The 12471-nt window shown below is 38.8% G+C and overlaps 2 protein-coding genes across 2 annotated transcripts in view; one reads left to right on the forward strand and one right to left on the reverse strand.

Annotated features, from left to right (window-relative positions):
• Positions 1-12471, forward strand: part of UBAC2 (UBA domain containing 2) — a 143229-nt gene that overhangs the window by 57641 nt on the left and 73117 nt on the right. The gene's annotated exons all lie outside the window — the stretch shown is intronic.
• On the reverse strand, positions 469-8954 carry GPR183 (G protein-coupled receptor 183). The gene is made up of 2 exons (XM_070751857.1): positions 8897-8954; positions 469-2758 (listed from the first exon to the last, which is right to left on the reverse strand). The coding sequence occupies exon 2, from the start codon at positions 2730-2732 to the stop codon at positions 1647-1649; it is 1086 nt and encodes a 361-aa protein (XP_070607958.1). The 5' UTR covers positions 2733-2758; positions 8897-8954; the 3' UTR covers positions 469-1646.

Below are 12471 nucleotides of genomic sequence, written 5' to 3' on the forward strand. Positions count from 1 at the left end.
CTGAAATGGCCAGGATTAAAGAGGGAATGGCAGGAAACTGGCTGGGACTTCATGCCGCTCTCAAATTTCCTGGGAATTTTTTCCGGGCTCGGGTTCTTAAGTAGAAAATGGTTCTTAAGAAGAGGCAGAAAAGTCTTGAACACCCAGTTCTTATCTAGAAAAGTTCTTAAGTAAAGGCGTTCTTATGTAGAGGCACCACTGTAGTTGCTAACTGAGGTCACTAAATAAAAAGCAGATGTATTTCCTTATTGCAAAAGAAAATGTTCTACGCTTTTTAAAATAAGATTTGATTTTGTTGATCTCTTATGAGATTGCCCTGATCCCCCCCCCCCCACGTCTAAATGCTAAATCTTCTAGCCATGCACCTTTTCGTTGTTAAACTAGAAAGCAGTACTATTATTATTTCATCCATTTACATTTTAACTTTTTAAAAACCATTTTTATCTTTTAATGGACAGAAAAGTGGCCGAGGTTGTAAAATCCTTATATTTATTGTTTCGGAAAGGATACAAAGAGAAGCACTCACAATGGTAGGCATGACTGCCTCAAGGGAGGGCCCATTTGTGAAAACCAAGTGAGGGGAGATTTGAGCCTTTCTGCCTTCCATGTTAAAGGTTCAGCTGCTTTTGTGACCTTTGAACTATGAAGGTTATGTATCTTAAAATGATCATGGAATAATCAAACCAAACATAGGATCCAGGGTTCAATAAGTTATTTAAAAGCTCGGGGATTGTCTTCTAACAATATAGTAAATTGCCTAAAGCTATCTACATACTTCTTCCTGAGATATAAAACTGTTCATACTTAAATGATTTCATATGGGTTATTCTATAAATAAATGTACAGTATTCCCTCGATTTTCACGGGGGATGCGTTCCGAGACCGCCCGCGAAAGTCGAATTTCCGCGAAGTAGAGATGCGGAAGTAAATACACTATTTTTGGCTATGAACAGTATCCCAAGCCTTCCCTTAACACTTTAAACCCCTAAACTGCAATTTCCCATGCCCTTAGCAACCATTTAGATTATTACTCACCATGTTTATTTATTAAAGTTTATTAAAAAATATATTTATTAAAGGCGGACGAAGGTTTGGCGATGACATATTACGTCATCAGATGGGAAAAACTGTGGTATAGGGGAAAAACCCGCAAAGTATTTTTTAATTATTATTTTTGAAAAACCGCGATATAGACTTTTCGCGAAATTCGAACCCGCGAAAATCAAGGGAACACTGTATTTCATATATAGATATGAAAAAGAAAATGTTCAATATTCCCTGTGTTATTTTGCTAATTCAAAATATATCGTTTAAAGTCCAGTTATTTAAACCCATTACACTGTTTACCTTCTCCTAAGAACTTGGGTAACAGGATCCCTAAATAGAAGTACACTGACATGAGAGAGAGATTTTTAAAAAAAATTGGGAAACCCTAAATATTATTAAATCAAATATTTGTGGCAATGATATGGGGCATAATCAATTCACCCTCCGCTTCACTTTTGAAAAATGAAATGGGTACTTTAAAAACAAAGCACAATCGGATTTTTCTCTCTTCTTTCTTTGTCTTTCCTGCTATGATCATTCTTGTTATTTCCAGCATTTTTGAAATCAAGATTCTGGAGGCATGTTCAAAATGAAAGGGCTTATGTTACCCTTTTCCCATTTAAAGTTGCTGAAAGGGGTGCCAGTTGTGTGTCTCCAACGTCCCGGGAGCTTTCGTCAGGAACCGTTCTGCCCACACTTGATTCCGAAATGCTTCCTTGAAGCCTCAGTATTTTCATGATTGTCCTCTTGTATCCTCTGCACGCAAAGAAATAGATGAAAGGATCCATACAGCAATTTAAGTTCATCAGGAACACAGTATAATGGAGCGTCTTTTGAAAGATCTTTCGATGGTCGCAGAGAATACTTTCTTGCACAAGCTTCTTAATCATGTATATAATAATGGCCAAATGGTAGGGAGTAAGACAGATTACAAACACAACGATGATGAAGATAATTATATTAATTGCCTTTTTATTTGTCCCTGATTTTTCTGCCAGTGGGTTCTGCTTTGCAGTTTGACACAGTTTGTAGCTGATTTTCGAATAACAGATTATTGTAATTCCAAGGGGAACCACATATCCAAGTAAACAGGCGCCTAGGAGCATCGTAGGGAGTTGTTTAATTTGCTCAAAGTTTGGATATTCCATGCACGTGATCCTTTCTTCTCCTTCATGTGACAAGCGTATTGTAAGCAATGGAACAGTTTGGGCCAGCACAAGACACCACACAAAGCAAAAAATATATTTGGCACTTTTGACTGTTCTGAATTTGGTTTTTAAAGGATGAACCACAGCTACAAATCTGTCGATGCTCAAGCACGTCATAAAGTTCACAGCTGCATAAATGTTGATATAAAAGCACAGGGCCGTAATTTTGCAGAGTGCCTCTCCAAACGGCCAGTGAAAACCCATGGCATAGTAGGCTATTCTGGTAGGTAAAGATGTTGTAAAAAGAAGGTCTGAGACAACAAGGTTTGTTGAGTAGATAGTGGTGGAATTGAATTTCCTCCTGTTTTTTATAATCACAACGAGAGCAAGTCCATTTCCAAGTAAGCCAATTAGGAAGATCACACTGTAGAAAGTTGGCAATAAAATACGTGCTGAATCTTCATGTTCATATAAATCACAAGTTTCGATTTGACTTTGATTTGTAACAGAAGATGGAGAGACAACGATAGTTGCCATGGTTAATATGACTCAGTTCAGATGGCCTAGAAAACGTGACAGAAGAAATAGAAAAATGTTAGGATGAATTCAGATATTCTGGGGTTTTTTTTAATAGCTAGCTAAGTATTTTAGAAGTCCAGAAATTAGATAGTATGAAATTGTCTGTTCATTTAAAAAAGAAAATTTTCCAAATATGCCCATGTTACTCCAACACTCCGCAGTCTGCACTGGTTGCCGATCAGTTTCCGGTCACAATTCAAAGTGTTGGTTATTACCTATAAAGCCCTTCATGGCACCGGACCAGGATACCTGCGAGACCGCCTTCTGCCACACAAATCCCAGCAACTGGTCAGATCCCACAGAGTTGGCCTTCTCCGGGTCCCGTCGACTAAACAATGTCGTCTGGCGAGACCCAGGGGAAGAGCCTTCTCTGTGGCGGCTCCGACCCTCTGGAATCAGCTCCCTCCAGAAATTAGAACTGCCCCTACCCTCCTTGCCTTTCGTAAACTCCTCGAAACCCACTTCTGTCGTCAAGCGTGGGGGAACTGAGACATCTCCCCCTGCCTATGTAGTGTTAGTGCATGATATGACTGTATGTATGTTTTTTATATTGGGGTTCCTTGTTTTTAGATTTTTTAAATGTACAATTGCTATTTTAGATTTTAAATTATTAGATTTGTCAATACATATTGTTCTTTATCACTGTTGTTGAGCCGCCCCGAGTCTACGGAGAGGGGCGGCATCCAAATCTAATAAATAAATAAATAAATAAATAAATAAATAAATAAATTCCATTTTGTTAATATGCAAATGATTTTTTGATTGAACCCTGTTAGATAATCATAAGTAATTTTTTAAAAAGATGATAGCAATAGTTTATAATGGGTGTCAAACTGGCGGCCAATGGGACAGATGTATTACACGCAGGCTATGCCCATCCCAGCTCCACAAAGGGAATAATCATTGCAAAATGTCATATGATGGCAATGTGACACTGTGAATTTGACACCCATTGTTTAGATGCTGAAATCAGCTGGGCTGTACTCTCTTTAGTATTAACACATATACTCTATTCGTTTCAGCTTAATAAATAAAGGTATATGAATGGAAAATGCTTTCTGGAAAAATATCCCAGAATCCTTTCCCCTCTCCCCTCCCCTAAAAAACCCATCTAAAATCAATTTAGAAACGTGTGACACCTACGTTGAATTAAATAAAGAGATCAATAATAGGCAGAAAATGACTGGTGATTAAAAACATTAGGGCAGTAATAAAAAACACGATTACATATTGAAATTCTATTTTGTGCTGTCGCAAAAAATTATCTGGTATTTAGATGTTTTGTTTGCCTTAATGTTAACTTTTCTCCATTGACAGGGTTTCAATATTAGAAATATTTTATGTACTTAAGAAGTCGATTATGTGTGTATCTTTATCATACTTATCAAAATATATCCTCTTGATTATAAACACTAATTGAGGCGCCCCACAATTTTAAAGCACAACAATAAATAAATCTTCTAACACTAAAAATATCCTTAAAAATAAGTTACATTGGATTAGTAGACTGAGCAAGAACAAGGGAGATGGTTATAAAGACCCAATGAGTTTTCCCTCTTTTTGCTTCCAGGCTTTAATGAAGTTTTTAAAAATGTTCCAGTGTACAGTTAGCAAACCAGGTGTAACTATCTATTGTAAACTATATCTAGTGTACAGTTAGCAAACAAGTTGCTTAATAGTATTACACCATTCTTTTACAGTATAATTAATGTAAGCAGGATATTAGTCCACTTTGTACTGAGTTTACTTTTGAACTTACTGTATTTTCGGAGTATAAGGCGGCACCTTCCCCCCCCTAAAAGAGGCTGAAAATTTGGATACGACTTATACTCCGAATGTAGCTTTACAAAGCTTTTTTCAGCCCTAATGTGCTAACGAGCGAAGTGATCTTCCATGCTTTGCTAGTCTGAAGCTGACCAGACTGAGGACCAGCAAAATGAATACTTGGTAGGCAGATTATTTTTTCCCAATTTTCCTCCCCAAAAACTAAGGTGCGTCTTATACTCCGGTGTGTCTTATGCTCCCAAAAATACAGTACCCATCGTAGATTTTATTTTATTATTTATTTATTATTTGGATTTGTATGCCGCCCCTCTTCGAAGACTCAGGGCGGCTCACAACAAGTGAAACAAATCATAATAATCCAATTAATTAAAATATTTAAAGATTTTTTTAAAACCCCATATACTAACAGACACACACACAAGCATACCACGTATAAATTAAACGTGCCCAGGGGGAGATGTTTAATTTCCCCATGCCTGACGGCAAAGGTGGGTCTTAAGGAGTTTACGGAAGGCAGGAAGAGTAGGGGCAGTTCTAATCTCCGGGGGGAGTTGGTTCCAGAGAGCCGGTGCCGCCACAGAGAAGGCTCTTCCCCTGGGGCCCGCCAACTGACATTGTTTAGTTGATGGGACCCGGAGAAGGCCCACTCTGTGGGACCTAATCGGTCGCTGGGATTCGTGCGGCAGGAGGCGGTCTCGGAGATATTCTGGTCCGATGCCATAAAGGGCTTTAAAGGTCATAACCAACACTTTGAATTGTGACCAGAAATTGATCGGCAGCCAATGCAGACTGCGGAGTGATGGTGAAACATGGGCATACCTAGGTAAGCCCATGACTGCTCTCGCAGCTGCATTCTGCACGATCTGAAGTTTCCGAACACTTTTCAAAGGTAGCCCCATGTAGAGAGCATTACAGTAGTCGAACCTCGAGGTGATGAGGGCATGAGTGACTGTGAGCAATGAGTCCCGGTCCAGATAGGGCCGCAACTGGTGCACCAGGCGAACCTGGGCAAACGCCCCCCTCGCCACAGCTGAAAGATGGTTTTCTAATGTGAGCTGTGGATCAAGGAGGACGCCCAAGTTGCGGACCCTCTCTGAGGGGGTCAGTAATTCCCCCCCCACGGTAATGGACGGACAGATGGAATTGTCCTTGGGAGGCAAAACCCACAGCCACTCCGTCTTATCCGGGTTGAGTTTGAGTCTGTTGACACCCATCCAGGCCCCAACAGCCTCCAGGCACCGGCACATCACTTCCACCGCTTCATTGACTGGGCATGGGGTGGAGATGTAAAGCTGGGTATCATCGGCATATTGATGATACCTCACCCCATGTCCTTGGATGATCTCACCCAGCGGTTTCATGTAGATGTTAAATAGCAAGGGGGAGAGGACCGAGGCTTGCAGGACTTATATTTTATTACAACATGTTTTAAAATCAAATATTAATTTAGGAAAAAGTGAAAAATAAGGACAACAGATAGAGAAAAATAAGAAAGCTATTCTAATTTGGGACATTGAATGTTCTTAATGTAAAACAGATTTCAAGTATCATATAGAAGATGACCCGACTGAGTCCGAAAGAGGGGTCAAATGCACCATATGTCATCAGTCTCTGCGTTCTCACAAGACATCTGAGCCCAGCCCACTTTGAATGTCTTCATATTCCCACACATTTCCCTTGGCCATTGGGACATCAAATTTTTGTAGGGAGTTTAAGCTTGCAATAAATCTTTATGCTTTTTTGAACAGCCTGTATCTCCTGATTTCCCTGGTACTGCTGCTTTCTCCAAATTTTACTATAGCATTAATATATAGGATCTTAGTATAGTGGTACCTCTACCTAAGAACACCACTACTTAAGAACGGGTGTTCATGATTTTTTTGCATCTTCTTAAGAACCATTTTCTACTTAAGAGCCTGAGCCCAATCAGCTTAAAGTTCTGTTGGGAGAATTGGTGCTAGACTTCCTGCCAATCAGCTTAAAGTTCTGTTGGGAGAATTGGTGCTAGACTTCCTGCCAATCAGCTTAAAGTTCTGTTGGGAGAATTGGCGCTAGACTTATGGTTGGGGGTCACCACAACAAGAGGAACTGTATTAAGGGGTCACAGCATTAGAAAGGTTGAGAACCACTGACTTAGGAGATGCCTGGTAAAGCACTATAAAGCGGTATATAAATCTAAGTGCTATTGCTATGGGATACACTTCTATAACCTAGATGTTAATTAAATCCTTAAACTGATACTTAGCTTTCAAAATTTGAATCTATGGGGTTTTTTATAGTAAGAATATCTTTAAAGATAGATTTGCAGTTTTCTCAGAATAAAATTCCATGAAACTACACCATATGCATTGAAATTAAATTCTGTAAGTGAACACTCTTATTTTGGAAATGATAAACGTTAAATGTAAAATATATATGATATAGTGCATTTTAACTGTTTTCATTAAAACAAAAAAAGGAAAAAAAGAAAAATATATTTTATAAAGTCAGTAAGGCCTTCATTAGTCCTTAATCATGCAGAATAAGAATGATTAAACTTTCCATTATACTGTCAGAAAACAAATTAAGCAAAAGTACAGTATTTATATGTAATTGATCCAAGATGGTAATCCTGGGATTGCATTGCATTTTTAACATTGTATTTTCAACATCTTTTGCTGGAAATATCAGTCTGGTAAAGGCATAGCTCTTAATATAAATTCCAAATGCTTTGTATGCCATTCAAGAGTACATTTAAATCTCTAAGCCATATTTTAAACAACATATTATTTTATGAATATTAAGCCAAAATGTGCAAAGTTAGGAGAAGCCTGTATCATAAGTGAATGTGTCCCTTTAACCACTCTTGCACTTTCAGCATATTGAGTTTGACCGCTAACTTTTTAAAAGCATTCTCCGAGTTGTCCAATAAATCTGAAAGTTGTTTTTTAATTGTTGTAACATCATAAAACATGTATTTTGTATTCTTTTAAACTCCTACCTATTGAATTTGTTCAACTTGTTATTCCAGAGTTGTTGCTAGTATCTACCTTTACTCATTAATTTTTCACATTTTAAAAAAGTGCTGTTGATATCATACAAAAGATTTATATACCAATATTGACAATAATTTTGGAGTTTATATGTTGCTGGTGCATCTGGACCAAATTGTGAAATCAAGATAGACTTTTAACTATACTCCAGGGGCAATTTTCAGCAATCTAATCTGCTCTGACAGAGGGTTGGATGAATTAAAGACTTGATTAGCAATAAGCTGATCCAAAGGTTGCCTGCTTTTTCATGACTTTTCCAGCAAAAGAATATCTACAATTTTCAAACTGGAGTTGTCCTAAAAGAGAAATTTGTTAGATAAATGTCTCCAATATGCTTCATTCCAGCATGTTCCAAAAAAGTGGAATCAACTGCCTGTAAACTACTGCCTTTTAAAAAACTTTCATGTACTTTTGGTTCAATTAACTATCCAGAGTGATACTATAGGAATTCAGTTAGTCCAGCATATAATGAGACCAAAACCAATGAAATGGAAGAGCACCCTGTTCAATGAGACATATTTCTGGGCAGAATTTTATACAATATTCTAGAGAAATAAGATGATTTTTTCCCCAATGTTTAATGCCTATATTATATTAATGTTTCATTATAATGTTTCATTATAATATAATAATAATAATAATAATAATAATAATAATAATAATAATAAAAAATTTATAATTATAATGAATAATTATATACTGTATAATGAATAATTAAACATTCCCAATGTTTAATGCCTATATTATAATGCCTATTATAAAACATTTTAATGAAGGAGGACTGAACTATAATACATTTTAAGTACTGAAACAGAATTCCAAAAGTTGCCTTAATTATTTTAATAATGTTTATCTTCGAGCAAAGCCAAAGCAACATAATACGAATTGTCTCTGACTTTTTGCTTCCTTCCTTTTGCATGTAATTAATCCTTATATTTTTGCTATTCAAATAAAAGCTAATTATAATCCCAGAATAAAAGACTGCTGCTCATTTGTCTGCTTTGATGAACTAGTGGTGATTGATAAATATTCATACTTTACAATAGGAATTCTTCATAAGGGCTTATGGAACTGCATAATTTCTTATGAATCCAATAACCTGTGAATCAAAAATGATTTCTTATATAACTCTGTAATTATTGTTTTGACACTTTGTCATCTTTTATTGTTTGTTTCATAAAATTTTAAAATAAAAAATAAAAATTATAAAAATAAATCAATAAATCAATATAGACATATACCACTTTTTAAAAAAAATCTTTACAATAATTAATCTATGGAAACAATAATGTCAGCTATACTCACGTTTTGCTACTTCATTAAGTCCTCTGATGTGTCCTTTGTGGTGGTACATTTCATATGCAACTGTTTCCCCTTTTGTATTTGTTCTTAAGACTGGTTAGGTCACACTCCCCTTTTACAGAGATGAGAGCATTTCCTCTCTCTCTAAACCCGCAGTATCTAGTTGTAAAAAAACCTCTGGTTAACACATCCCAGAAAAAATAGTATCCTTTCTGCATAAGAAATGCAGAAAGAAGGAGCAGAATAAAGTTTTGCAAAATAAGGTGAACGTATATTATGTTCAGTATTCGTTGCTGCTGTTGCCAGAATTGTGGACTTTTCTTTACTCCGAGAGAGGGTTTTTTCCCTCCAGTCCCAATCTTACAGTAGTAGTATCTCTTGAAAACTGAAGATCAAACTTAGGTGTAATTGGGATGTTTGTGTGTTTCATTTAATCTACCCTGGCCATTCACATTTCCAATTGTCCAGGTATGGGGGAGTGTTGAGTGTCCCTTCCTATGGACCAGTTATACAGTGATCCCCCGCTCGTTGCGAGGGTTCCGTTCCAGGACCCCCCGCAACGAGCGGGTTTTCGCGAAGTAGCGCTGCGGAAGTAAAAACACCATCTGCGCATGTGCAGATGGTGTTTTTACTCCCACAGCGCTAGCGAGGAGCCGAAGATTGGGGGCGGCGCGGCTGTTTGCCGCCGGCATGGAGGGCTTCCTAGCAGCCCCCCAAACCCGGGTTGGGGGTCCGGGGGGCGCTGGCTCTCGGCGCTTTCGAGCTGAGTCCGGGAGCGAATTCGCTCCCGGACTCAGCTCAAAAGCACTGATAGCAAGCGGCAAGGAACGGCTTGTCCACGCCGTTCATTCTCGCCGCTTTCGAGCTGAGTCCGGGAGCGAATTCGCTCCCGGACTCAGCTCGAAAGCGCCGATAGCAAGCGGCAAGGAACGGCTTGTCCACGCCGTTCGTTCTTGCCGCTTTCGAGCTGAGTCCGGGAGCGAATTCGCTCCCGGATTCAGCTCGAAAGCGCCGAGAACCAGCGTGGACAAGCCGTTCCTTGCCGCTTGCTATCGGCGCTTTCAAGCTGAGTCCGGGAGCGAATTCGCTCCCGGACTCAGCTCGAAAGCGCCGATAGCAAGCGTGGACAAGCCGTTCCTTGCCGCTTGCTATCGGCGCTTTTGAGCTGAGTCCGGGAGCGAATTCGCTTCCGGACTCAGCTCAAAAGCGGCGAGAATGAACGGCGTGGGCGGGCGAAGGGCGGGCGGCAGCGAGGAGTTTGCGTGGGCGGTGGGGAAACTCCTCGCTGACGCCAGCAAGAGGGGGAAGACTCAGGGAAGCCGCCCAGCAGCTGATCTCCCGGTTGCCATCTACGCATGCGTGCCCCGGGCACGCATGCGTAGATGGTATTTTGACTTCCGGGTTGAAAAATAGCGAAGTACCGTGTTCGCAATGGTTGGGGACGCAATAAACGGGGGATCACTGTATTTTTAAACGAAACTCTGCATTTCCAGTTGTATGAAATTATACATGAATGACACATATTTCTAGACTAGCCTACAATAATACAAAGATTATTGATGGAAAAAAATGATATGTTAATTGTATAGTTGGGCAAAAGATGAGACACAAATTCAGTGCACGAGAGACCAAAAGAAGTATGCTGCAGTAAGAATGAAAATACCTAAAATGCAGCTAGTGCAATATAGTCTAGTTTCCAGAAAAGACAATGGTAAGTCACTTCTGTAGTACTGCAGAAAAAAAACAAAAAACCCCACAACCCTCTATAGAAATGGAATTGATGGCTTCCATGAAACCAGCAGAAGTTATAAGCTCAATTTGTTTCTTTGCTGTATTCTGTAATATGGAAACTATCATTAAGTATTTTGTTCAATGAAGTTTAAGATTTTAGGAGACAAGGACAATAATTCTTTTCTTTTAAACTGTTACATCTGGTTTCACTTGTGGTCTTGGATACAAAAGAAATAAATAAATAATATTTGTATTTTTGTCAAGGTTTATTCCGATCAAATCAAGCCAAATATTTATTATAGTCATAGGCCAGAATATGTCTAAGTCAAGATTTAGAATACAGAATTTCAGTGAGACTCCTCAACAGTATGCTTCAGTTTAACAATTAGGATAGAAAAGCATTGCACATATTGTGAAATATAAAAAAATAACTTTTAACAGTTTCCAATATGATGGGTTTATATATATTTTGGGAAGTACAATGATATGTATATAATTAGGGCAAAAATTTGCCTACATATTTTTGTTAGCAGTGTAACTACAATAACTACCAGAACCTTTGACAATTTGATATTAATTAATATTTCTTAAACTTAGGAAATTGAACCTTTTAATGTTCCAATTTCCTGAATGTCCTTGGCTCTGACAAAACCCCAGAACATTTTTCATATGAAAAGGACCATCTTGTTGTAAGCTAGAGTATTGTTGCTTGCCAGCCACCAGGCATTAAAAGAAAAGTAATCTGATTAATCTGGAAAAATGTATGAGTAGTCTTGTTTCCCTGGCATGTATAACTGAATCAAAGAAAGAGGTAGTGTGATATATGACCTGCTACATTTATTAACAAGTTTGAGGGGCTAGTTTTAACCCATAAGAGGTTTAGGGTTGGTGGGGCTAAACCTTTCTCAGTCAGTTATGTTATGCAAAAATGGATAAGAGGGTTAACTCATTCTAATGTTGACAAATAAAATCCTAGATTGACCCACAAATAGAGGATTGCTGTACCAACACTTTTTCTTTCCCATATAGTGTTTGTTTGTTTGTTTGTTTGTTTGTTTGTTCGTTCGTTCGTTCGTTCGTTCATTCATTCATTCATTCATTCATTTATTTATTTATTTATTGGATTTGTATGCCGCCCCTCTCCGTAGACTCGGGCCGGCTAACAACAGTAATAAAAAACAGCATGTAAATCCAATACTAAAACAACTTTAAAAACCCTTATTGTAAAACTAAACATACATACAAACAAACATACCATGCCTAAATTGTAAAGGCCTAGGGGGAAAGAATATCTCAGTTCCCCCATGCCTGACGGCAGAGGTGGGTTTTATGGAGCTTACTAAAGGCGAGGAGGGTGGGGGCAATTCTAATCTCCGGGGGGAGTTGGTTCCAGAGGGCCGGGGCTGCCATAGAGAAGGCTCTTCCCCTGGGCCCTACCAAACGACATTGTTTAGTTGACAGGACCCAGAGAAGGCCCACTCTGTGGGACCTAACTGGTCGCTGGGATTCGTGCAGCAGCCCACCAGCCCATGGATTGGAATATAAGGGGAGAATGTTAGGGAAATGGCAAGCCATACCATCTCTATTGTGTCTCATCAGGCCACTGTGTTGTTTTTTTCTAAATGGTCCATGACAACCAACAGTGGTGGGAAGTGACAGATTTTAATGGCTTCTCTTCGACCAAGTCAACCTTTATTGTATTATATCCATGATGAATCTATGACATGTGTGAGCACATGAGCCGTCATCCTGGTTAATTTCTACCATGCATGTGTGTGCGCCTCCCGCTGGCTGGCTATCATTGGATCCTTGGGACGCATGCGGGGGGTCCACACATGCATTGCATT

The sequence above is a fragment of the Erythrolamprus reginae genome, chromosome 4, assembly GCF_031021105.1.
Source record: "Erythrolamprus reginae isolate rEryReg1 chromosome 4, rEryReg1.hap1, whole genome shotgun sequence".
Lineage (NCBI taxonomy): Eukaryota > Metazoa > Chordata > Lepidosauria > Squamata > Dipsadidae > Erythrolamprus > Erythrolamprus reginae.